The sequence below is a fragment of the Micromys minutus genome, assembly GCF_963924665.1.
Source record: "Micromys minutus genome assembly, chromosome: 22".
NCBI classification, from domain to species: Eukaryota; Metazoa; Chordata; class Mammalia; order Rodentia; family Muridae; genus Micromys; species Micromys minutus.
In genome coordinates, this window is record NC_137957.1 from 37458846 (window position 1) to 37483939 (window position 25094).

Genomic DNA, 25094 nt, shown 5'->3' on the forward strand with positions numbered 1-25094 from the left:
GACCATAAAAGACAGGCATTGAAAAAAAGTAAGAGAAGAAGTTGAACATCCTGTGATAGCAAATACCTCGAACTCCCTGACAACTGCAGCGAATCCCGGGTTTTTCTTGCACTGCTCATCCAGCAAGGCTATGTTCTTATCAAATTCTTTGATGTATGTAGAATACATTTTTAAATATGGCCCCTTCTTTACAAAGATATCAGCAATCCTTTGTTGTTCAGCCCTATGGAGAGAGGATACACAAAAACATGAAAGCAGTCATTAATGTGTCTGAGACACAGCTAAGGCACCAGCTCTTCCTTCTATTTTTCTTCACCTCTTCTTCAAAACATATCCAAGATGCCTGCTCTTCATCATTGGCCCTGCCATGAACACATCTTGTCCAGACTCTGCCAGCTTTGACTGGTCTCCCCTTTTCCATTCTTGTCCTCTCTATTTTGTTCTGCACTAAGAGCCTAAAAACTGTACATCCCATTGTGTGACTTCCAATGATGGCTCCTTTCAGTGTGTGTGTGTGTGTGTGTGTGTGTGTGTGTGTGTGTGTATTGAGATGGTCTCATTAAGCCTTGCTAGCCAGACTAGCCTTGACCTCATGATCGCCTGTCTCAGCCTCTCTCCTTCTATGATTACAGCTCAGTGCTACAACACCCAGCTCTAAAGAGTGTCTAGTGCACTTAGAACAAAAATAGATTCCACACACACAGGGCTACTATGCTTTCCTGCCTGTCTGACCCAGGCCATGACTTTCTTTCCTTTTTCCTGTTCTGCAGAATTTCTTCATGTTCCTTAAACACACCATAGCCCACTCCCATGTTGTGGCCTTTTACTAATGGTTGCATGAGCCTGGAAAATATGGAGCCCTCGGAGCCCCATGCCCACCTTCCCATGCCAGTTTACACGTTCTGCTTTTCGGGGAGGGGGATCTGAACACCTTACACGTGTGAGGCAAGCACCCTGCTACCTACTAGTTCTAGTCTATGTCCTACTTCCTTAAAGAACCTTCTTTAACCATCTAATCTTCATTAAGAACCTCTGCTAATCAGATTTTTATCCTGATTTTTCTTGTCTATTTACCTTGTACTCATCCCCACTAGAATATCTGTTCCAGAATCAAAGACCTTTGTATATCATGTGTTCTATAAAATACACTTGTCATATGTAGATAACCAACCAGAACGACAGATAGTCAAAATTTGGGAAATGAAATAGCTTTTACACATGGTGGCTCACTTCTGTAATTCTGGTACTCAGAAGAGTGAGACAGGAGGATCACCCTGAGTTCAAGATCAGCCTACACTTCATAGTGGATCCCAAGCTAGGGCAGCTACAAGAGGAGACACTTAAAAATTCAGTATAATAACTTATTTTAAAAATTACATGAGGTGGTGGTCGCCAGGACATGGTTCCCTTGCCCACAGCTGTAAGAACCTTGTTCCTCATGGCTCTACCCAACAAAACTGAGTTGCCAGTAGGCAGTGGATAGGTTAAGAGGCCGCAGTAGCCTTGGACCGTGCCCTTTCTTATGGAGCAGAACATGATCTGTGGCCCGGAGACCAAGGTGAAGAGTCACTCCTGGCTAAATATGTCTGTCCTACAGCACAGCAGAGGTGTCACCATGGGAAGGTGCACAGGGCCACAGCTTTCCGGGTCAACAAGGTGGGCTCTGCTTCCAAGTTTCCCTGGCAGGGATACTGCACAGTGGCTCAGTGTCAACAAGCAATGGTCCTAACCCGGAGTTTCAAACTTCTATTTTATAAAGACTGGCCCCTCCCTGTCTGGTCCAGAATTGAAAATACTGTAATTTCTCTAACTGTGGGAGCCCTGAAATCAGTCTTACTAAGGAAAACAAGCATACTTCAATCTACATATAGAGTATGTGATGCTCTAAATGCTATAATACAGACATATATTTGAGCCCAAGGCCTCTTGTATGATAGGAAAACATTAAGCTAAACTCCTAGAACTTTTTAATTTTAGAAAACATTTGTGGGTTTGTTTGTTTGTTTGTTTGTTTGTTTATGTATTTTGAGTGGGGCATGAATGTGTGGTCAGGGAATAATTTTTGGGAACCAGTTCTGTCCTTCTACCACACCGGTTCTGAGGATCAAACTCAGGCCATCACATTTGGTGGCAAGCACCTTTACCCGCTGAGCCATCTTGCCAACCTTTCACATTTTCTGTTCAGACAGAGGCTCACTGAGTTGCCCATACAGCTAATGGACTCTTGGTCCTCTAGCCTCAGCTTCCTAAACATGTGGGCTTGTGAGTCTGCTCCACAGGGTTCCGTGGAGAGGGCACTTTGAGAGAAAACACCTTATTGACTTGCACTATTAACAGTGAGTTATCTCTTTCATTAATTTAGTCTGGTTCTTAGGAATGTTTAACATTTCTAATACAGACCATCTAAAGATCCAAAACTTGAAGAAGCCTTTAGTATAAGCAAAGGCTCTCTAAACTACATATATATGTGCCTATGGTTAGGTTTTTAAAGCCAATTCAGGATAATATTAATATAAAATTATATAAAGAAGAAAAGATAAACTATGCACATTAATTGTTTTGGTAATGATAGTTCATTTTTACTACAACTTTATATAGCCTGAAATGTATCAGGAGTGAAACCCTCTCTCAAGAAATTAACAGAAAAACAAAAGAGGAAAAAAATTAGCTAAATTGGCTCTGCTTAGGTCTGAGCCAGCATCACTGAAGAAGTTTTTAAATGGCATGTATGTAAGTCTAGTGTGCAAAGGTATGGCCATCTGAAATAGTCAATCTGCAGGTAACTGCCAAAAATTTCAACAAACTGAAACAACACTGTGTGAGGGACACCACTCTCCCTTCCCTGGCTGGGTCTCTGTGGTTTCATTTAAAACTGTATGTTCTGAGGAAGCCTAAAGTGGTCCACATTTTACCAGCTCAGCATCCTTTCCTCCAGTTCCTTCAGGAGATCCCGGTTGAGCTCATACAGCTGAGGCAGGTAGTACAAGATCTGGTTAAGGATCCGGTCCTCAATCACGGGCTTCCCAAGTTGCCTGGACGCATGGGCTACAGCATCCCGGAAATCCTATTATAGTCAGGAGGGCAAAAATCACTATTCATACGCGTAACTTGGTCAAAAGCCTTCTGCCTAGTCATCCTCTGCCCTATGATGGTCAATGATTACAAAACCATCTATCTTTCAATTATATGAAGAGGTTTCTAAAAACCCTTTTGCATCTCTAGGAATTAAAGTCACTCTAGTGCTATCATATAAATACGACTCTATTTTGTCACATAGGATGATAATGCTCTGCCACGGGGAATAAACTAATAAAACACCAGTGCTAGGCATGAGAAGGTGTTCACCAGGGGAGTCTAAGAGATTCCCAAAATAAGACAAGCTCTTGACACTACTCTTAGTTGCCTTGAGTTCTTAACTTCAAGCTAAGACCCTACTACGAAGACACCACATACTCTGGACACTGCACTTGGAGGAATCAAGCTGGAATTGCCCGGGAAGCCTCCTCCCCAGAGACTCTCACACTGCCTGAAAGTGTTATGCTAACTGTCATGGGAGTAAAACAGTCAATAGTCTAACCCAGATGGAAAGCTTTCGAACTGCAACAATAACAGGTAAGATAAGATAGCTCCAAAGGGCAATAGTGGCAACTTTATCTTGGGGGTAACCAACAACTGTCTACTTGGACCCAAGGCCTGCTCAGTATGAGGAATACACAACTGGTGGTGTGTAAACAGCCTAGAGAAGAACCTACTACTGCCATTTTTCTAAACCGTGATGGCTATTTTTAGTCGTCAACTTGACTGCATATGGAATTAACTAATATCCAAAAGTGGAGGGCACAACGTTAAGGAACTTTTGTTTAATTTAAAGTATACGGATCCACTTCGAATCTGGATCTTGAGGTGGAAAAACACACCTTTAATCTGGGCCTCACCTTCTCCAGGAAGCCTAGACCAGGAAAAGAAGAAAGCTTTTGCTCATTGCCTGCCTGCTCTCTCCTTGTTATCAAGTTCATTCCTTCACTGGCATTAGAAACCTAATGAGACCAGCTGAGACATCCAGCCTCAGGGACTGAGCAACTTCTGGATTCCTAGGCTTTCCGTTCATAGCCAGCTATTGTTGGATAAGCTGGACTATGCAGTTTGTAGCTCATTTTGTAAGTTTGCAAGTCATGCTAATAAATCCTCTCTCTCTCTCTCTCTCTCTCTCTCTCTCTCTCTCTCTCTCTCTCTCTCTCTCTCTTCTCTCTCTCTCTCTCTCTCTTTCTCTCTCTCTCTCTCTCTTTCTCCCCCCCCCCTCTCTCTCTGTATATATATATGTGTGTGTGTATATATATATGTATATATAATAGAGAGAAACACATTCTATAAATTCTGTTACTCTAGAGTACTCTGACTGATACATAAACCAATGTATTTTTAAACTTTATCCTAAATATTGATCTCTGTGCCCACAGATATATGTAGCTCTTACACCTCATCAAAGAAGCTCCCCTTTGTAATACATAGGGACTATCACAGAGATCCACAACTAGTCGAATGTATAAGATAAATGATTATGGGGTGCCTGGCCCAAACTGGTTCACCTACAACACAACCCTACCCTCAAGGCTCAAGAAACACTGGGGAAGAGTATGGAGAAAAGATCGTAAGCACCAGAAAACCAGGGTAGCTGCTCTGAGACAGCATCTTCTAGATGTGATGGGGCATCTCTATTCACGAAATCACAACCTACTGCCTAAACAAGCACTGTATAAGGACACCAGCTGACGTGCCAACATGAATGGGGAACTCTCACAAGGCCCCACACCTACATGAAGAGCTACAGGCAATCAATGGCTGCCGAAAGGGGAGGAACCATGTTTTTCTAGGGAATGGCCCCAATAAGTTATTCAAGTGGTCAGCCCCAAGCATATCTACATATGAGCAATACTAAGTAGACCCAGTAAATTTTATGTGTTTGTGGGTGTGATTAAAGAGTGAATTGGAAGGTGTGGGCAAGGAGGAGTTGAAAGGGGTAAAAGGGGTTGGGAGGGAAGGGCAGAAATTATGTAAATGCAGTATTTATGCCTGATGTTGTCAAAACTATTCAGTTAAAATTTTTAGGAAGTTCTAAGAAGGTCTTACCTAACCCCACTCTGGATTTAAGAGCCCCTCATCTCTGTCAGTAGTCATTTCCCAACCTGGAGCCTCTAGCTGAGCCTTGCAGAAGGAGGCACTTGGCAATCAGGATTCCAGATCTCGGCCACTGCTCTCGACGGACTGTGCTTCCTTGACCTAGCCTAGCCTTGGTTTCTTCACTTGTGAAATAGGAGCAACTGTTACATAACCAGTATTGCACTAGCAATAATGCTTAATTGACGGTTGCACAAACTTTCTGCAATACATTTGCAAGAGAGTCAATACAACACGGACTCTACGTAAATGCTCCTCTCCCTTGAACCAAGCTCCCAGTGAGCTCACCATCTATACTTTAAAAACCAGCCACCTGGTCCCATACCCACTCCAGCAGCACCTGATGGGCAAAGATGTGGTTGGCTGCATAAGCCCATGAGTGACACATAGCCACCTAGGGTAGCATCCACAAAGAACGAGTGACTGAATTAATCCTGCTCAGTCCTACCAGCATTCCTGAGTTTGACTTATCCAGAATCATCCTCTCTTAGAAACCAAGTAGCACCCTCCAATACTGCCCCAAAGTGAGAACCAATGCCCACCCCAAAGGCCCAGACCTCCAATCTGAATCTCACAAACCTGCAGAACATGATAGTGGAGCAAACACCCTTGGGGTTCCCCAATCTCCCAGGCCAACACAGGGTCCAGTGGGAACTCAGCATGTCTGTGTGCCACCCTGGACAGATATCCTTGCTGGACAGGGCAGGTGTGCTCCCATAGCAGGCATGGTAGCCCACAGCCTGTACTAGAGAGTCACATCACTACCACAAGGCCTCTTGACTCAGCAGAATTTTATGCTCATAAAGCAGTGGGTGTGTGAAGTCGAGGTCTACACCTAGCCTTTCCACACACTCTTCCCTCAGGGCTCCCTTATAGGGCCCTCATCTGCATTAGTGCAGTATATTTCTGGACAGCTATGTGGGCTGCCTCTCAAACCAGTCTACACGTCTAGTAGACCCCTAAGGGTCTTTCAAAAAGTTTATTTTTTCCCGGGTGGGTGGGACGGGGAGACCCCATATATTTTTTCTGTTCTTTCTAAGGTTACTAGTGCCATGTTTTAATATAAGTCACCAGCACCACACCCATCACGGCAGAGCAGGAGGAGGAAAGGGTGGGGAGGAGATAAATGTTGCAGAGGCTCCATTGTCCTCTGAGGGTGGGCCTCAAGAGCTAAGTTAAACAATATTGGAACCTTCCCCAAACCCTCAAGATTCCAAAACAAAGGACCATTCCTTCTCCTAATAGTCAGATTTCAAATCCTCAAGAAGAACCCTGAGGAAACTCACTAGGCTTTCTGTAGGAAAGGGATTTCTTCTGTTGATCCCTTTCAACGTTTTCCCCTCAAAGGCAAATTAATTAAGAGTATCTCTTACTCCTCCAGGACAAATTAAAAAATAAAAATGAAGATAAGGAAATGAACAAAACAAACCCCAAATTAAAAAATCCTCAAACATACTCTGAAAGGACAAAAAGGTTTCCTACCCAAAGTCCATTCAAGTTTCTTTACAGAGTGGGGCATTAAGTTCCCAGACCTCTGATCGCAGACAAGGTTTCACTGCTGAGCTCTATCTACTCCCATCTCCCCTTGATGTTTTCTTATGTTTTGAGACCAGTCTTGTTGGGACCAGGATGGCCTCAGGAAGTCACAATCCTCCTGCCTCAACCTCTGGATGACTGCGATTATAGATGTGCCAATATGACCTCAAAACTGTTAAGTAGCCAAGGATAGCCTTGAACTGCTCATCTTCTCTACCTCCGAAGCACTGGAGCAACAGGCCTGCAGCACCAGGCCCAGTTTATTAGGTGCTAAGGATTAAACCCAGGGCTTCCTGAATGCTAGGCAAGAAAGTCTACGACAGAGATACATTCCCAGCCACCTCACATTCTTAACAACTACTAAAACCTCTTTCTAGAAGCAGAATCTGAATTCCTATTTATTGCCCCATTAGTCATATTAATCTAAAGGAACACCATATCTACATAGCAACTACAGCAATAACCTGGATAACTAATTAGTAAAATATCAAACAAGAATTTAGTCTGCAAAAGCTCCAGTTTAGAAAACCACACAAGCATCTCCAGAAAGCAAGCTGACAGCAGCCACATTCCACCCCTTGCGGCTTGCCTCAATCAGCCCTGGCGTTTGCTAGGAGAAAAACCGCTGCTACTCAACTCTTCTGGAAGTCGTTAGACTGTCTACAATCAAGGAGCGCTATAGAACGCATTTATGAATCACGCAGATGATAAATGTGTTCAAAGCTCAGCAGCGATACACTTTTCTGCTAGTGTAGTGATTAGCACAGTTCAGATGCAGGAGGCCCTGCTCAGCAAAGCAACAAGCACGCTCCTGTCTTCCTGCAGAACTAACTGATGACCATGCTGGTCCCTTGGCAGCAGAATAACTTTTGTTTTCCAACTGGAAGGCATTTCCTCATCATGACAGTGACAGTGGATGTTAGCTGCTAAGTAACTGAAGAACCAGTCTTGCACTGCTTCGGCCAGACTCTGCATTCCATGTCTTCCACCACCGCCAGAACAGACACTTGTTTATTTGACAGGCATTTAACAGACCAGCCAAATCCAAAGGGGGCTGACCAATGGCATGGCCACCACGCAGGAGGCTCTTATCACAGTCTGGCAAGGCTTGGTTTTCTAAGAGTGCTTAGTGTTTGGGGCAGCTTTAGATGAATTGGAGACCAAAGGTATAGTTTTAAAAGTTATGGTAGTAGCTCAAAACAAAATAGAAAGTTTATTTTATACTTAGAGAGGCAAAGAAAAAGAGGAATGGTGGCATATGCTCCTTCGTAAACCCAGCACTTGGGGGTAGGGAGTAGCCAAGGCAGGAGGATTACTATGTTTGGGGCTACACTGACCTATATAGGAAGACCCGGTCTAAAAAAAGGACAACATTTAATAAAGACTATAGGAACTTGAAGAGTTTGGACCTATAAGAGCCACAGTTATATGTTCTAAGGCATTTGACAAGGATTCTCTGCTTTACCAAAGTGCTCAGCCGAAGCACTTCTATATACAACCTAGCTTTACTGAGAGCCCACCCCCTCTAGTAACTGGCCCTGCACCTTACCTTCCGCCATCTCAAGCAGTAGCAGATCACCCTGTCTCCCACATACTCCTTCGGGAACTTTCTACCCACTGAAACTCACTTTCCCATTAGCTATGAATTCTGTGTTTGGAGTTAAGTCCAATTCCTTCACCACGGCCAAATCAGCGCTGCTACTGAATAAAGTCTGCCTTACTATGTATATTTTACAAAGGGAATACTACTGATCCCAGCACTTAGGAGGTAGAGGCAGGTGGATTTCTGAGTGTGAGACTATCCTGGGCTACTACTGAGTTCCATGATAGCCAGAGCTACATTATAGTAGACCCTGCCTCAACACACACACACCCCAAAAATTTAAATGTCACTTAAATATCACCTGGGGCTATTACTGGTTTTCTTGGTGGCTTTTTGTGTACCTTCCACCCTCTAGGCTAAAACAATGAATGCCAAAGTTCCAACAAGTAAATTAACAGCCTCCACAACTGCATACACCAGGGCAACTTCGGTTGTATTCCTTCGCTTCTTTAGCTCCACTGCCCCAAAGCAATGCACTCTGACCCTGGGACCAGATGCAACTAATTCCACTACACAGATAAACTTCCCAGCTACTTGGGAACCTCAGTCACTGCCAAAGTGGTACCACTGGAAGGAAGGCCCAGCTTTTTTGTTTTTATAATAAAAAAGATGATTAATTATAACAGGTTATTTGTTTTTTTAATCCTAAGGGCCAGGATAATTTGGGAAAGTGTGACAATCTTTAAGAGCCATATTCTAAGAGCCACATTCTGAGAGCCTCAAAACTATTTTGAGCAGAAGCATCTAAATTCACCGAAGCTCCCTTAACTATACCAGTGCAGATGCAGGTGAACAAAAAGACCCAGGGAAGCTGGTAACAAGCCTGGTGGAAGAGCACCAGCCTAGACTGTGAGGCCCTTGGGTTTGAAAACCAGCACTGGAAAGGAGAGTCGGGTGGAGAGACAAAGAGACTGTATAATTAAAACAAAGGAGGAAGAGAGGAGGTGGAAAATGTTAGGTACACTGCAGATGTTACTGACCTCAACTAGACACACCACCAGTTCTAATAAAAGCCAACCACAGGTTCTGTATGCAAAGTCAAATCACCTGTGATTGCAGTCACTAAATGCTTGTTCGTGTTGGAAATTTTAAAGACTAAAAGGGGCCTCTAAATAATAAGGCGTATTACAATATTGATCTTAACATTTCCTCCCAATAGTCTATAAATAAGATCCAGAAGAACTCCAACTCTTTACAATACCAGCATGCTCGTTCTGCCTACTCTGATCAGTTGGGGAAGACCCGGACAGGACCAAGTCTGAACACCAGAGGCCCTGCAGCAGAGAACAGATGGCTTCGTCTATAAAGTTGAGCTGTCTATCACCAGCACCAGAGAGGAGTGTGTGACTTAATTACCAGCTGTCCCACGAGAAGGGCTTGACCTTTAGCCATTGTTTAACCACTAACAGGAGCCAATGAATTCAAAGCCCACATGGACACAGGAAAAATCTCTTACAGAAAACCAAAGCAAAGCAAAGCAAAGCAGTTGCAGTGCTCAGAGACCGGTTATAGATAAGCAACAATGAGAGAAAGCCTGGGAAGTAAAAGGAAAAGTCCCCATCGCAATAGCTCAGTTTTGGTTTGGTCTTGTTTGTGCAGGCAGAGTCTTGTTATATAATCCAGGATGGCCTTAAACCTGTGATCTTTGTGCCTCACCCTCCCCCAGTACAGGGACTGGAGGGGTCTGTCAGTGTGCTCTGCTGACTTTGTGTTTAAAATGAAAGTCTTTTTGCAGGTGAAATGATCTTTCCTGTTCTGTATGCACAGATCAGGTTGTGTGTGATCATCAGTGCATTCAATGCAAAACTGCATAGAAACCAAGTGTAAACGCCATGTTCTCAACCCTTTTTAATAACATTAATAATAATGTTCATAAAGATATCTAAGTAAAAATCCAGCTTCATTCTCATCTTAAGAAGATGGAAAACAAGAGTTTCTCTGGTTTCCTAGGCAGCTGAAAAGAATTCTGTAAGCAACAAATCTGCCAAGGACACTACATCCTACAGATATGCTATAAAGAGCAAATGAAGGATTTCGAGCAGACATTTTACATTTCTGCACCAAGAACTCATGGAGACCAGACTTCAAAGTCTGGCTTTGACATTTAGTAGTATTTTTAAACAGGTTACTTTCTTTATTTAAAATAAACGAAGGGAAAAAAACTATTTTTACAGTTGTGAGACTAAAAAAAGTTTTGTATAATATAATTATATAAGGGTACATAAAGAATGCTCATTAGAAGGCTATTTATTTAAAACTATTTGGTACCCACGAGTCCTTGGAAGTCGAAAAGATCTGAAATAGAGCCATAAAGAGGAGATGGCAAAGCAAGAGAAGGGGAGACAGAAGCAAGATGAGTGTGCCATAATAGTAAATTTCATCCCGAAGTCTTTTTTAAACATTGTATTCTTTCTTTTAAGGTTTATTTATTATTTACTATATATAAGTACTCTGTAGCTGTCTTCAAACACACTGGAAGAAGGTATCAGATCTCATTACAGATGCTTGTGAGCCACCATGTGTTTGTTGGAATTAGAACTCAGGACCTCTGGAAGTCAGTGCTCTTAACCACTGAGCCATCTCTCCAGCCCCAGAAGTCTTAATATGAACAGAACTGCTCAAAAAAGAAGTTGGTAGCCAAGTTAACAGGAGCTAGAGAGAAGACAAAGCAAATGATCATTTAAAAGTCCACATACCTCACAAGACAAGGGTGTAGAAACATGAAAACCTGGGAAATGTGTTCATTTTATATTGCACTTAGAAAAAGAAATAACACATTCTATTTTGTATTAAGATATCTTTCATTATTAATAGAAATTTTGACTAGGAGACATGTCTGCTCCTGACAGTAACCCATTCACAGTTCAAGGAAGCATCATACTGAGCATCATCAAAACTTCTATATGGAGTTGTTCTAATTGTGGCAAGGTAGCCAGCCATTGGGCAAGAATTGCCCTAATTCATCTCCAGACAAAAAATACTGTTGAGGAAGGACACAAGATGGAGGGAGAGTCAACAGCCGAGCTCTGCCAAAGCAGTGTAAGCTAGTCCTTGATAGATCCTGGTTTACTTAAGGTCTGTCACATGGTTCTGAGCCAGAAGACTGAAGACAGATGCTCTGACTTTTTGAGGAATAAGGGACTGTCCTGCAAATTGGTTATGTTTTGGAAGCTATGTTTTGGTGCTTCCTACATATTTAAGTAACATTTAATTTGTTCTTGAATCTCTGATGGGGTTGAAGACTAGTTATAATCTCATATTCAAACTTAAGTTGTTTAGCATTAAGGAAGATGATCTAAATTTGAAAGGATGGTTTTCAGATGATAATGCATGTTAGAAATAAAAGATGCAGATAGATATAGGATTGTAGACTCTTTAAGTTAGAATAGTTGTAAGAGTAATATATCTAAATTGCCAAAATTGATAGAACTGGACATTATTAAAGTATATCATATCTTATAGCTTATATAACTGTGATAACTATGTTTATTGTATATCTGAGAGAAAAGGCCTTTTTAATGGACAAAAAGGATGGGATGTTGTGGATTGGTTCTAATGCTGCTTGTGTTAATTCAGCTCCCAAAATTACATGGGAACCCACACATCTGAGTGTAAGACACTGAGGGTCCCTGTCCCCAGTTAGCTTTGATTAATAAATAAAGTTGCCAGTGGCCAATGGCTGGGCAGGGAGACAGAGATGGAACCGAGGGAAGAAGGGCAATCACCGTTGCTGGGAAGGAATAGGATACAGGCTTAAAAGCAGCAGAGATAGAATACCAGCCATGTAAGAGCAGAAGAGTGGCCCCGCCCCCACCCCAAACTGGGTCTAGGGTAGCAAAGATGGAATACAGATCATAGTAACTAATAACTCAGGAGTACTGGAGGGGAGGCATTAGCAATGTGAATGTTTAGAGTGGCCCAGACATCACACTGTTTAAGGCATCTTAAAACAGAAGGCTGCATGTATGTGAGAATCCAGAGCATTGGAGCAGCTAGTAAGGATGTCACACAACCACTGCTGGGGAGGTAGAGTGGATTAATCAACTACAGCAACACCTTTATGTCCAGGTAGCCTTGGTTCTAGCTTCTAAATGTATTGAGAGTCTATGTGCTGGTTAGTTTTTGTTTTCAACTTGAGAAAATTTAGAATCACCTGTGAAGAAGAAACCCCAGCTAAGGAACTGCCAGACCAGTTGCCCGTGACAATGTCCATGAGAGACTGTCTTGACTGATTGACTGAGATGGCACAGCCCACTATGGGCAGCACAATCCCTATGCATGTGGGTGTGGGCTTATAAGAAAGCTAGCTGAGAATGAGCTAAACAATGAAACAAGTAAACTATGCTCCTCCATGGTCCTGCCTGCAGTTCTTGCTCTGACTTCCCTCAACATAGATTTTAAACTGGAAGTGTGAGGCATAGAAATCCGTTCTTCCCCACATTGCTTTTGGTCCTAGTGTTTTATCACAACAGAATGAGACTAGACTATTCTACCAGACTGCTGTCTAGTCTGGTGGCTCAGAATGGTAACTGGGACTATGGAGGTTGAGGTATGAGGATCACTACACCTTTGAGTCAAAGATGGGATAAAGTGAGACCGCTTTAATAGAGAAAAGGGATAAAAACAGAGATGGCGACAGAGGGCAAGAGAGTGAGAGCAGACGACTAGAGGGGGAAGAGAGACACAGAGACAGACAGACAGACAGATAGGCGATCTAATTTTCAAGGGAAATTTTCAAGTGGACTTGAGCACATATAGTAGCACACACGTGTGTGATATTTGGGATGTTTTGCCAAAATATCAAAACAACGTAACACTAAAAGCACTTTGACTGCCAGCACGCAAGAAATCTTGTAAAAACTTGCAAGGACAAAAAGGCTCAGGAGGAAAAATGATACGTGGTCAGATACACACAGTTGTCTCCTAACAGGTTAGCTATGAAAGTGTCTGCCTCAAGTGTCCGTTTCCGGAAGCTGCTAGGATTAAAGAAGAATGCTCTAAAAGATGCACCATCAACATGAGTGCTGAGGATGTAGTTTGGGGGTGGGGTGGGTAAGAAGCAGAAGCAATAGCGAATGACTACGAGGATGTAGTTAGTTTGAGGGAGGAAGAAGCAGGAGTAATAGCGACAGCCGACACGGCTCATCATTATGAAGAAACATTTTGGAAAATGTCTGTTTTATATATACATATATATATACAAAATCTATATATACATATTTAATTTATAAGTATTTTTTTTACAAATTTAAAATATAGCCAAGCACTAGAGAGCATTAATGTATCGTTCGCTTGTCAGCTATGCTAAGAACCTTTAGGGTAAGAAAATAGCAGGACCAGGAATAATCTTAGGTTTGAGAAAAATATTAATAGATACTTACAATGTGCAAAAGTTTTAACACATCGACAAACCTGTAAAACAAACAAACAAAAAAAGCATTGTTTTTTAAATAAGTCAACTGGAGAAGAGCAGTCTTCTGAACTGGTAACTTGATACCTACACTTTCTCCGAGCTCATGATCTCCTTGGCAATATGATGAACTTTGCTTTTCATCCCAGCATCTTCATCCTGAAGTTAAAGAGTGCATTGAGAAAGCATGAATTCATAAATTATGGGATCAGCTATGAGCTTGTTAGACATACACTTTAGCCCTTAGTACACAATTCACATCACACAGCACTGTCATTCCTCATTTCTGCCCCGCCACTGGGGTATCAGCACCACTGATGTGCCACTCAGAGGAGGTGAAATGTAGTGCTGCCACACATTGTTCAAGGGTTCGTGGAACTCAGGTAGGGTCCCAGCCCGTATTTCCCTGGGTGAAAACAGCACAGGCTGGGCCAGAGGCTGTGGTCCTCTAACTCCTGAGCACCCAGACACCTCTGGGATTGAGAACTGGTGCCAAATGTACAGAGGGGCTGGAAGAAAGGCTTTCTACAAGAGACTCAGGCCTCGCCCGGAGGCAGTCCTTGATAAAGAAGACAGTTCTTGCTTGTCCAAACTGTTTTATTCATGGTGGATGATGCATATGTCTTACTCAGGATTAATCAGGGATTAAATACCTTTTGAAGGAAGGGATGCCCAGGAAGAGACACTCATTGGCTAAATACTTAGGGCCTATCTAGATACCTCATTACCATGGAGAACTAGGTTTTTTATGCTCTCTGACTGGTTATCATTATCCTCTTAGTGGGGTGTCATGGTGATTTGCTCCAGGCCAGGAACCTGGTCTGGAGCTAGTTTGAACTCCTGCTGTTCTCAATTATGAGATTTATCGGGGTTCTGAACTTGCTACAAACTTACTAGTTCTGTCTGGTCTACTAGCATGGTCTACTGCACCACATAATGCCTCAATGGCAAACCTGCGGGATTAGTAAAATGATGATAGAGAAGTAGCTGAGAGAAATCAGGAATGGGATTGGGGGACACATGCCCTTAATCTTAGCACTTGTAGACATATCTAGATCTCTATGAGATTCAGGCCAGCCTGAGCTACATAGTGAGACCCAGTCAACCAACCAACCAACCAACAAATCAATCAAATGAACAGCATCAAAGGTTCAAAATGGAAATGTTAATATACTACAAAGAAAACACTTATGAGTATCACAAAAAGCCCAGTGAGGTTGTGTATATACAAGTAATTCCAGTACTCAGGAGACTTGAGGCAGGAAGATGGTGGGTTCTGGGCCAACTTTGACGACACTGCAAGTCCAACTAAAATAAGTAAGTAAATAAATAAATGCACTTTAGATGATGCAGGCAGATGTGCTATGAAGAACTGTTAATGGGTTGTGTAAGTTAAATCTCTCTAATTCTAAAAGCATAATGTAATCAGGACATTATATATCCAACATCATCTCAAGGACATCTTTTAACTATTTCTTAGTGTGAACATTAAATATCCCAGTGAGGACAAAAACTGTATCTGTCTGAGAAAAAAAGATGATTTAGAAAGTGCTTATGACATTTATAAGTTTGTTGCTCTTTGCAGGGGACAGACAGATGGGACTTTTCCCTTCCTAGTCTCTGAAAGATCTGAAAATGCAATCCCTTAGTGAAGAGGGGAGAAAAAGAATAAATAAGGAACAAACAATTAAGATATTTACTCAAGGAGTTATTACAACTAGAACCAGGCTGGGGAATGGAACTTCTCGGTACAAGTTTGCTCAGCATACAGGCCCTTAAGCCCACAGCAGAGTACATGTGTATGTGTGCGCACACACACACACACACACACACACACACACACACACACACACACACTAAAAGGAAGTTCTGAAGCTGCTATAGAAAAACATCAGCCCTCATTTTGTGAAGATTGATTTTCATCCTCGTTTGCATTCTTCCCAGCACAGGCAGCACCAGACACTTAGTCTGCGCTGTTTCAAGAACTACTGGGCAAGGGAATGCATAAAAAGTCACCATGGCAATCCCCTAGCCATTCATTAACAGAATGCCATGGAGGTGGGGCGGGTGGCTCTCAGAAGAAGCCTTCTCTACCAGGAAATGGTGTACCATCCTAGCAGATCCACTTAGCACTTGACACTTCAAAGTATTCTTAGTTCTTCATTGTATTTTTTTAATTTTTTGGAGGTGCTGGGAATCAAAAAAAAAAAAAAAAAAAAAAAAAAAAAAAAAAAAAAAGCTCTTTAGCACGCTAGCCAAGTAGTCTACCAGCGATCTAAACCCAAGCCCTCTTTCTTAGCTTTTGAATTGGTTTTCACGAGGTTCCAGAATTTCCGTGTCAAAACAAAGATATAAAATGAATGTGGTTTAAAAATGAGTCAACCGTCTGGGAGAAAACATCTTAGGGACATTTAAAACCCATGACTGCTTGTGTTTTGTACATACTGTAAAGTCCTTGTCCTCACTTAGCTAAGCGTAGGTGATGTCCAAGTGTGTGAACTGGGAAATAATCCTTACAAGTGTCATCTCAGTTTGTTTGGTTTGGTTTTTGAGATAGGGTCTTGCTTTTACCCGAACTGGTCTCCTGAGTTTGGGGATTGTAGGCACAGTCACATCTCACCTCAAAGGTTCTTCAGTATGTTTAGATTCTGAATTCTGTTGTTTGCTGCAGCGCTAAGGACTGATTTCAGAGATATTTCACACACTAGGTAAGACCTCTGACGGGAGTTTACTTACCCAGCACCCCAAATCTGGACATGTTTTTATTCATCTACTTCCTCACGTGTGCTAGTGTGTGTCAGCATGTCTGCACAGAGCACACACAGGAACCACTGGAGGCCAGAGAATGGGATCCCTGGAATCAGTCTTGTAAGCTGCCATGTGGGTGCTTAAAATTAAACTGGTGTCCTCTGCAGAAGTAAGCACTCTTAACCACTGAGCCACCTCTCTGGCTCCTGGAATTATTATTATTATTATTATTATTATTATTATTATTATTATTATTATTATTATTATTATTTTGGTTTTAATTGTAGTCATGTCTGCTCATGTAAGTTAGAAATATGGGGGAGATCTTTATTTTTAGATTAATCTAAGATTGCTTTTGAGGCCATTAGATCATAAATAGTAGTTATAGTCGTATGGATGAGTAAGTTCAAACACAGCAGACACACACACACACACACACACACACACACACACACACACACACGGATGAAATTAAAAATTGATGTATTAAATACGGCATCATTTTTCAACTTCTGGTAGTAACCTTATCTTCCCAACAGTTGCTGCTAAACGTGTACCCAACATAATTAATTACTCTCCTACAAATATTTAAGAAATTAAAACATTCTGTAACACTAAACTTCTCTTCCTCGTTCCCCGGAACTACCCACTATTTTTAAATTACAGACTCGTGCAGCTCAGGCAGGACTCACGTCGTTGTACGGCAGAGGCTGGCCTTAGACTCCTGATCCGCGCACCTTGACTTCCTGAGAGCTGGATTATAGGCAGGAGTGACAGCAGCCACTAATCTCCAAGTTTCCTTGTGCTTGTTTCTTCCATGTTTCACTACACCAGAGTTTGCATGCAATACCAAGAAACCCTAACCCTTTTACTGATAGAGACTGCTCTGCCAAGAATATTCAGAGAGGCTACAACCAGACTATTCATGAAAAGAATCTTCAAATGGCAAATGTGATGGTTAATTTTGGTAGTCAAAACACTTGGGAAGAGGGAAACCACAATTAAGACGCTGCCTCCAAGCCTGTGATAATTAATGTCTGTGGAGCATTTTCTTGATTGCTAATCCATGTGGGAGAGCTCGGCCCACTGTGGGCGGTGCTGTCCTTACACAGGCAATCCTGAGCTGTATGTGAGCATGGAAGCAAGCCAGGAAGTAGCATCACCTTGTGGCTGCTGCTTCAGTTCCTGTGTCCTGGTGGGTTCTACCTTGAATATCAGAGCTTTGGCTTCTCTGTGATAGACTGCATCCTGTGAGCCAACTAAACCTGTTCCTTTCCCATGCTGCTTTTCTTATGCTATTTACCAGGCAACAGAAACCAAACTAAGAGACAACTTATCCATGGTACATACAAATGCAGTCCAATTAACCTAGTGTGGTTTTGCCTTCTTTTCCTCAGCTCTCAAATTCTATAAGGGACAATTATATGAATTGACTTCTGTCCCCATTAATATTTACTTTTCAAAAGTAGGTTCTTGAAGGATTAAGACTAATGTGTTGCTGTTGAGGTTGGTCTGGTGCTGTTATGATTCAAATGTTAAATACTGTATTCTAATACCTGGTTGCCCCAATAGAAGTGAATTCTCCCTTACACCAGCTTCTGTGATGCAAACCTTGCTCCCTGTGTTAACTGGTAAATAAAAGGCTAAAGCCTGTGATTGGGCAGTGGATAGAGGTAGGCAGGTTTTCAGTTACCTGGCTGGGGGTGATAGGAAGAGAGGAAAAGGGGAAGAGAACTGAGATGTGGAGAGGAGGAAGTGGCCTGGAAAGAAGATAGACCATGAGCCACGGCCAGGGGAACAGCAAGTAACAAGAGACAGATGGCCGAGATGTAAGCTGGAATAGCTCATAATCTGCAGCCCTGGCTTATGGCTTGTAAATAAAATCCCTGGATTGTGGGTCTTCTGCACAGGCTAGCTAGAATTTGTAATTCCATTTACAGGTTGCACAAGTTTTGTTCACTTGACTCCGACCACTCACCTTCTACTACATTGTTTGAAATAGAAGTGGTTGTGCAGACCAGATATCAGTCATGAACTAGTGACTGGGACTGCATACGTGCTTACACACATACACCTTTGGATAACTGATATTCTAATAGCATTATTCGACTCTCCGTACTATCTGTAAGTATAAGGTTAATGCTGCTGAAGTAGGTATATATGTTTAAAATTAGAAACTCACTAAAGGGCTAGGAGTGTAGTTAGTTGAGGCCCAGAAAGTTTTGAGACCCTGCACTTGATCCCTGGCACTGTGTTCAGGCCCCCAACCTCCACCCCACATATACAAACCCAAAAGTCAAGAAGGTGTGGGCTGGAGAGACGGCTCAGCAGAAAAATGCACTAGCTGGGCAGGTATAGTGGCAAACATCTTTAATCCCAGCAGTCAGGTAGGAGGCAGAGATAGACAGATCTCTGTGAGTTTGAGGTTAGCCTGGTCTACATAGAGTTTCAGGCCAACATGGTTACACAGAAAAACCCAGTCTGAAGGGGGAAAAAAAGACATACTTGCTGTTCTTCAGAGAACCAGGGCACCCACAGGGCAGCCCACAACCATCTGTAACACTAGCTCCAGGATACCCAGTGTCCACACTGCCTTGACAGTCGAAGCACACATAGAAAATAACCCCCTTCTCTTAAGGGATAATTACTTTGGCATTTGCCTTTATCTCCTTTCTTCCTCTTAGTACTGTCCTGGCACTGGGGCCCTACCTTCTGCACAGAGACTTGCTCGACCAGAGCCTGAATCATACAGAATGTATAGAGCTGGGCCCTCCAATACACCACCCCTAGGCAGACAGCATGCTTTTACTGTAGTGAGTGACAAAATACAGGCTAGGAAACCTAGCCGTACATAATCCTCAGAAAGGACTAGCCTGCAGAATGCGCACGCATGTACCCCTCTAATAACTGTAGGGCGCATCCCTTAAAGAGCACTTGTTGCTCTTGCAGAAGATGTAAGTTCTATTTCCTGCACCTACATTGTGGTTCACAATCATCTATAACTCCATTGCCAAGAGATATGATAAGCTCTTAGGACCTCTGTAGGCACTAGACATGCATGTGGTATGCAGAAATACATGTATGCAAAACACTCATACACATAAAATGAAAATAAATATAAAAAACAACTTTGATAACTCAAACACCTCGGTTAAAAATGGGAGCTGACATGAGCAGACATTTCAACAGCACAGAGCAAACATAAGAAGACCAACAAGTATACAAAATGTTTTGACATGGTTATGTTAAAACTCCAATGAGATATAACCTCACACCCACAGAATCGCTACAATGAAAACCATTAATCCAGTCAGGCATACAGACTCAAACCTGTAAAGTAGGAAGATCAGGAAATGGAAGCCAGCCAGGCTACACAATGACATCCTGTCTCCAAAGGAACAAAATACAAAGAATCAAGTCCTGACAGAACTCAGGAAGCCAGGACAGGAGGATTTTAGACAGTAAGCCATCCTGGACTACCTAGTGAGACTCTTACTGTCTTGAAATACAAACCTAAGTGGAGATACTGGAATTGGTATACACTGTAAGTGGGTATGGTGGTCCTTAAATGTTTTGGTTGGGGTTCCTATAGTCTCCTAATATGATAGAGACAAAATTATATATATAAATATATATATATATTTTAAATGTTTTAAATTAATTTCCTCTCTCTCTCTCTGTGGTGTGTGTGTGTGTGTGTGTGTGTGTGTGTGTGTGTGTGTGTGTGTAGGTCAGAGCTTGCAGGAGCTGGTTCTCCTCTTCTACCTGATCCTATGGATTAACTTCAGGTCACGAAGTGTGGCAGCTTGGTGGCAAGCACCTCCTCCCACTGAGTCATCTCACATCATTTGTCCCTATTATCTTGAGCTTGTTTCCATGCAGAAGGAGTCAGTAGTCTCTTTATGCCATCCTTCTAAAATATGAAGCTACTATTTGACCTTGCCGACATGTGAGAGCAAACTTAGTGTGAGGAATAGCTCCACGCGGCCCATCCACATCACTGATCATGAGAGGCAGAAGTACATCTTACAGTTCGTATTCCTGGGTAACTAACTACTTCAGAACTTTAAATCACACATCTGGGATGGAGTGTGAGAACTTGAAGAAGGAATTGAAAAAACTGGCCAGAAAAGAAAGGGAAAATATGAGATGTGTGTGTGTGTGTGTGTGTGTGTGTGTGTGTGTGTGTGTGTGTGTGTGTGTGTTTTGTATAACTACAAAAAACAAAATAGAATTAGCCCCAATCTTCATGTAGTGAACAAAGGAACTAAAAGCACATAGTATCACATCTTGAACCTGCTGAGCATCTGAAGGGACCACACTAAAGCAGACTGTGGAATCAGCACACTCAAGCAACAGTTCTTTGGGGCAGGAAGTTCCAAAACTAAGAGAAGGTGTATAGAATGAGACGGAGGGGCAGAGCTCACTCGGAATTACAAATCCCTGAAACCATGAGCCCAAGGAGACCTCTTCCAAGTTTATCTTGGGTATTTTGTCAAGTGACAGAAGTCACACACATCAAGGAAATGGGCAATTACATGCTGAGGAAGTTTTGAGAAGGATAAATGAACAGGCTTCTTGACTCAAAAGGTGGCATGGGGGACAAGAAAGAGGAATTCACGTTTCTGCCATCCACACGTGTGGTAGGCGCAGTAAGTCTAAGGAAGTTCCCACTTCCTTTACAGGTCCCCTGTTGAGTCAGCCCAAATCAACTGAACAGGCACACCCACCAGGGAAAAAGCAGGCCCATTTATTAGCGTGTGTATGGGAGCCACACAAAACTATAGAACAAAGAGAAGGGCTGTCCAGTTCTTAGAGGACTGAAGGTGGGGAAGATGCACTGTGAACTCTGCTGTTGTGACTTGTGTCCAAGTCTTTCTTGGATGGCAGTGCTCAGAAAAAAAGGAGAGGGTTAGATTTAGCTCAGTAGGTGGAGATCTTGTCATATTTCTGAGAGGGCCATCTTTCCTTCCATGGATTTCTGGCTGCCGTGTTCCAGCTCACTCTTTAAGATGACAAGTCATGGGCTTTCTCTTTATGAAGCCTGCCACCCTCAAAAGAAAAGATTACTCTCTTGTTCACATACTATTTATAAGACCCTCAGCAGATTGTTACTATCTGTGGAAATCTCCCAATTCTATCTACCTTTGTATCCTAAATATAAGCATAGTACCAAATCCACTGATCATCGACAAGCAAATTCATGAATAAATCTGTACAGGTGGCTGCTACTTTCTCAGATCCTAAGCCTAGAAGACACTGTTTGATGTGTTATATGTAACATAAAAACAGAAACTCGAAATCTGTGGTACATATATAATATAGTATAGTAGATTGAATTTAAATAAGGGAATCTAATCTAGGAGTTCACATAGTTATCTATTCTGTCTTTTTTATGATTTATCTTATCTTTATTTTTTAGACTTATTTTTGTGTGTGTGAATATTTTGCCTATATGCATGTGTATGTATCATATGTATGTATGCATCATGTGTATGCAACTGCCTTTAGAGGTCAGAGAGGACACTGGGATTACAGATGGTTATGAGTCACCAAGTAAGAACTAGAAACTGAGTCTGGGTCCTCTGCAAGAACCCGAGTTGCCCTTTACCACCAAGCCATCTCTGCAGCCCCCTTGTTCTAACTTTTTGAGCCAGGGTCTCACTATATGGCCATCATTGGCCTTGAACTTACTATATAGGTCAAAACAACTTCTAGCTCACAGATTACTGCTTGCTGCTGCCTTTCAAGTGCTGGGATTGAGAGCATTCTTCATCATACTCCACCCAAGGCCTATTTTAATGCTGTGTGTGTGTGTGTGTGTGTGTGTGTGTGTGTGTGTGTGCGCGCGCACAAGAGCACAGATGCTCACAGAGGCCAACACTTCAGTTGTGGGCAACCTGATACGGGTTCTGGGTACCTGCTAGGAACCAAACTCTAATCTTCTACAAAAGCAAGCAGTACTGACTCCTAGCTACTCCATTTCCCCAAAGACAAATGAAGACTGAAAGTTCTATATTCTCTCCATCTTGTCAGAGCAGTCAAGATTCCGACCCAGCAAAACAGTTGATGGGAACACACCTTGTAAGACCTCAAGTGGCCTGTTTGGCACCTCAAATTTCTGTTAATGAAACTGTATCACATTTCAAAGCAGAGTGCCTATTAAATAATAACATCTTCCCAAAGTCTGCCCTGTGAAACACTAGCCACAGACAAATGAAAGCACACTGTCAAGGTAAAAAAGTAAGTCACGCAAATTCTAAAACAGAACCTTTGACCAGAAATCCAGTGACATGCTCTGTCTGATCTCATGATAACAGCCCAGCTCTGCATGGTCTTAACTGTTCTCACTTCATATTTGCTCAGGATCGGTGATGTCCAGTGGCATTTCCTATGGCTAAGAGACCTCCTCTATTACACCCAACAGTTCTACTCATAGGAGATAAATGTTAGCAGCAAGACTTGCCCAAGGCTCAGCTCTTTATTGCTTTCATGTCAAAGATAGTCTCTGCTCTTCTCATCACAAGGGAATAAGCAGGAGCTATTTTCCAAAACTTTGAAAAGAAAGAGAGAAATAAGTATCTATTTAGAAAAGTTGCAGAATGTTTAAGCACAGAGAAACAAAATGAATACACTTCCTTTTTACTAATTAATTTCCTCTTGGACTAAGTTTCACTAAGTTGCCTTGGCTGGCTTAGAATTTACTATGTAGAATAAGATGACCTCAAACTTGCAGGAATGCTCCTGTCCCTGCCTTCCAAATACTAAGACCATGGGTATGCCCATGCCTAACATATTTCTTTAAAACAATCATTTATTAAAAGTTGAAAGAAGAATAAACTAAAGTCTAAAGGATTTCCAGAGAGCTAGAGGGGTGGCTCAGAGGGTAAAGTTCAGATCCCCAGTACACTATAAATGACTGGCCAGACAACAAACACTGACCTCGACATGCTAAGCTCTAGATTCAGAAAACTACTGGAGAAAACAAGGCAGAGAGCAACAGAGGAAGCCACCTGACATTGACCCAAGGCCTCTGTATGAGCACCTATATATAGACATCTACTTAATAACACTCCCCCAAGTACACATAGACACACACACACACACACACACACACACACACACAATTTTCAAAAGGGATTAGCAAAGATTCTCATAGTTTATTACTGTTCTGCAAACATGTTCTATGGACATCATTTGGCTTCTGTAAACAATGTACCAATTTGTTAACAGAAAAAGATTGTAATTAAGAATTCCAAACTGGGGGTTTTCAAGCAGGTTTCATAGCCTTTCTAAAATCTCTTGCTTCATAGGAATCAAAGGTAGTACATATGGTGGATCCTAGGGGAAGCTTTTGTTATTGTTTGGAGATTGTTGGATGCTGATGTTGCTTGGGAGGCAGGTTCTCACTTTATAGGCCTGGCTGGCCTAGAACTCACTATGTAGACCAGGCTGGCTTCAAACTCATGGCAATCCTCCTGCCTTTGCCTCCCAAGTGCTGGGATTATAGGCATGGCTGGCTGTTCGTTCACCGTCATCCAGCATAGCAGTGCTGAGTCTGAAGTTCAACATGGCCTTGAATATTAAGCAAACTGCTTCCTTACTCAGCAAAGACAAGGCATACTTAAAACAGTGTGTGTTCACTGGCAAAGTCCTAGAGCACTTGCTGTGAAATGTTTAAGATTTCCCTTACTGTATACGAGCAGTAATAACTGAAAACCTGTGTACTCCCTGTCAGACATTGTTCTCAGAAATGTCAGCATTTGTTCAAAACAATCCTTGAAATAAGGGCAACTCAACCCTACACTCTACTTCTTTTTGTTTCTCATCGAGGGAAACTAGGGCTTAAAGGAAGCGAATTGTTCAAGATCACAGAGCTAGTGAGGGGTGGGAACCAAAACAACTTCACTCCAAAGACTGTGTTCCCTTAACCACTACGAAGCAAATTACTTGAAAAACGTTCACTAGGCTTTGTAGGTAGGTTAGCAGCCGTCTAGAAAGGAGGCACTGATAGTCTACTGCTGCTGCTGTTCTACATGAAGAACACATGTAGTTTCCTCAGAGTAGCTGAGACTTCCAAGGGAGAGACATTACTGGTGCTACCCGGTACAAGGTTAAGAAAGGAAGGAAGGAAGGAAGGAAGGAAGGAAGGAAGGAAGAAAAAGAAAGAGAGAGAGAGAGAGAGAGAGAGAGAGAGAGAGAGAGAGAGAGAGAGAAGGAGGAAGAAAAAGAGTCCCATTTAAAAAAGACAAAAACAAAAATAGGGTGAGATGCCTCCGTGGGTAAAGGTACTTACCATATAACCCTAAAGATCTGATTTCAATCCCTGAAATCCACACAAATTGTCCCTAACATCTATAAATCTGTGATGGTGCATATGCGCACACACATACACACATATAAATAAGGATTTAGCAGGGATATGGCGATGTGGCACAGAAAGACACGTAACTATGAAACAGAGCAGGAACAGAAGGAAAGGCATGCACAAAGACAGAGGATCTTACAAGTCTCCACTGACCACAAAACGAAGGTGTCAGTCTGGCAGTGACAGAACATGTTGGGAAGAACTGTGGAACTGGTCAGAGCCTGTCTTTCTAGCAGTATGGCTCCCAGTGCCAT

At 42.3% G+C, this 25094-nt stretch overlaps 1 protein-coding gene across 1 annotated transcript in view; it reads right to left on the reverse strand.

Annotated features, from left to right (window-relative positions):
- The window catches only part of FGD6 (FYVE, RhoGEF and PH domain containing 6), a 103466-nt gene that overhangs the window by 37792 nt on the left and 40580 nt on the right, over positions 1–25094 (reverse strand). Inside the window, exons 4-7 of the mRNA XM_080935524.1 lie at positions 13816–13883; positions 13696–13726; positions 2913–3064; positions 67–223 (exon numbers count right to left, since the gene is read on the reverse strand). Coding sequence (XP_080791650.1) covers positions 67–223; positions 2913–3064; positions 13696–13726; positions 13816–13883 — 408 coding nt within the window. The remainder of the gene's footprint in view (positions 1–66; positions 224–2912; positions 3065–13695; positions 13727–13815; positions 13884–25094) is intronic.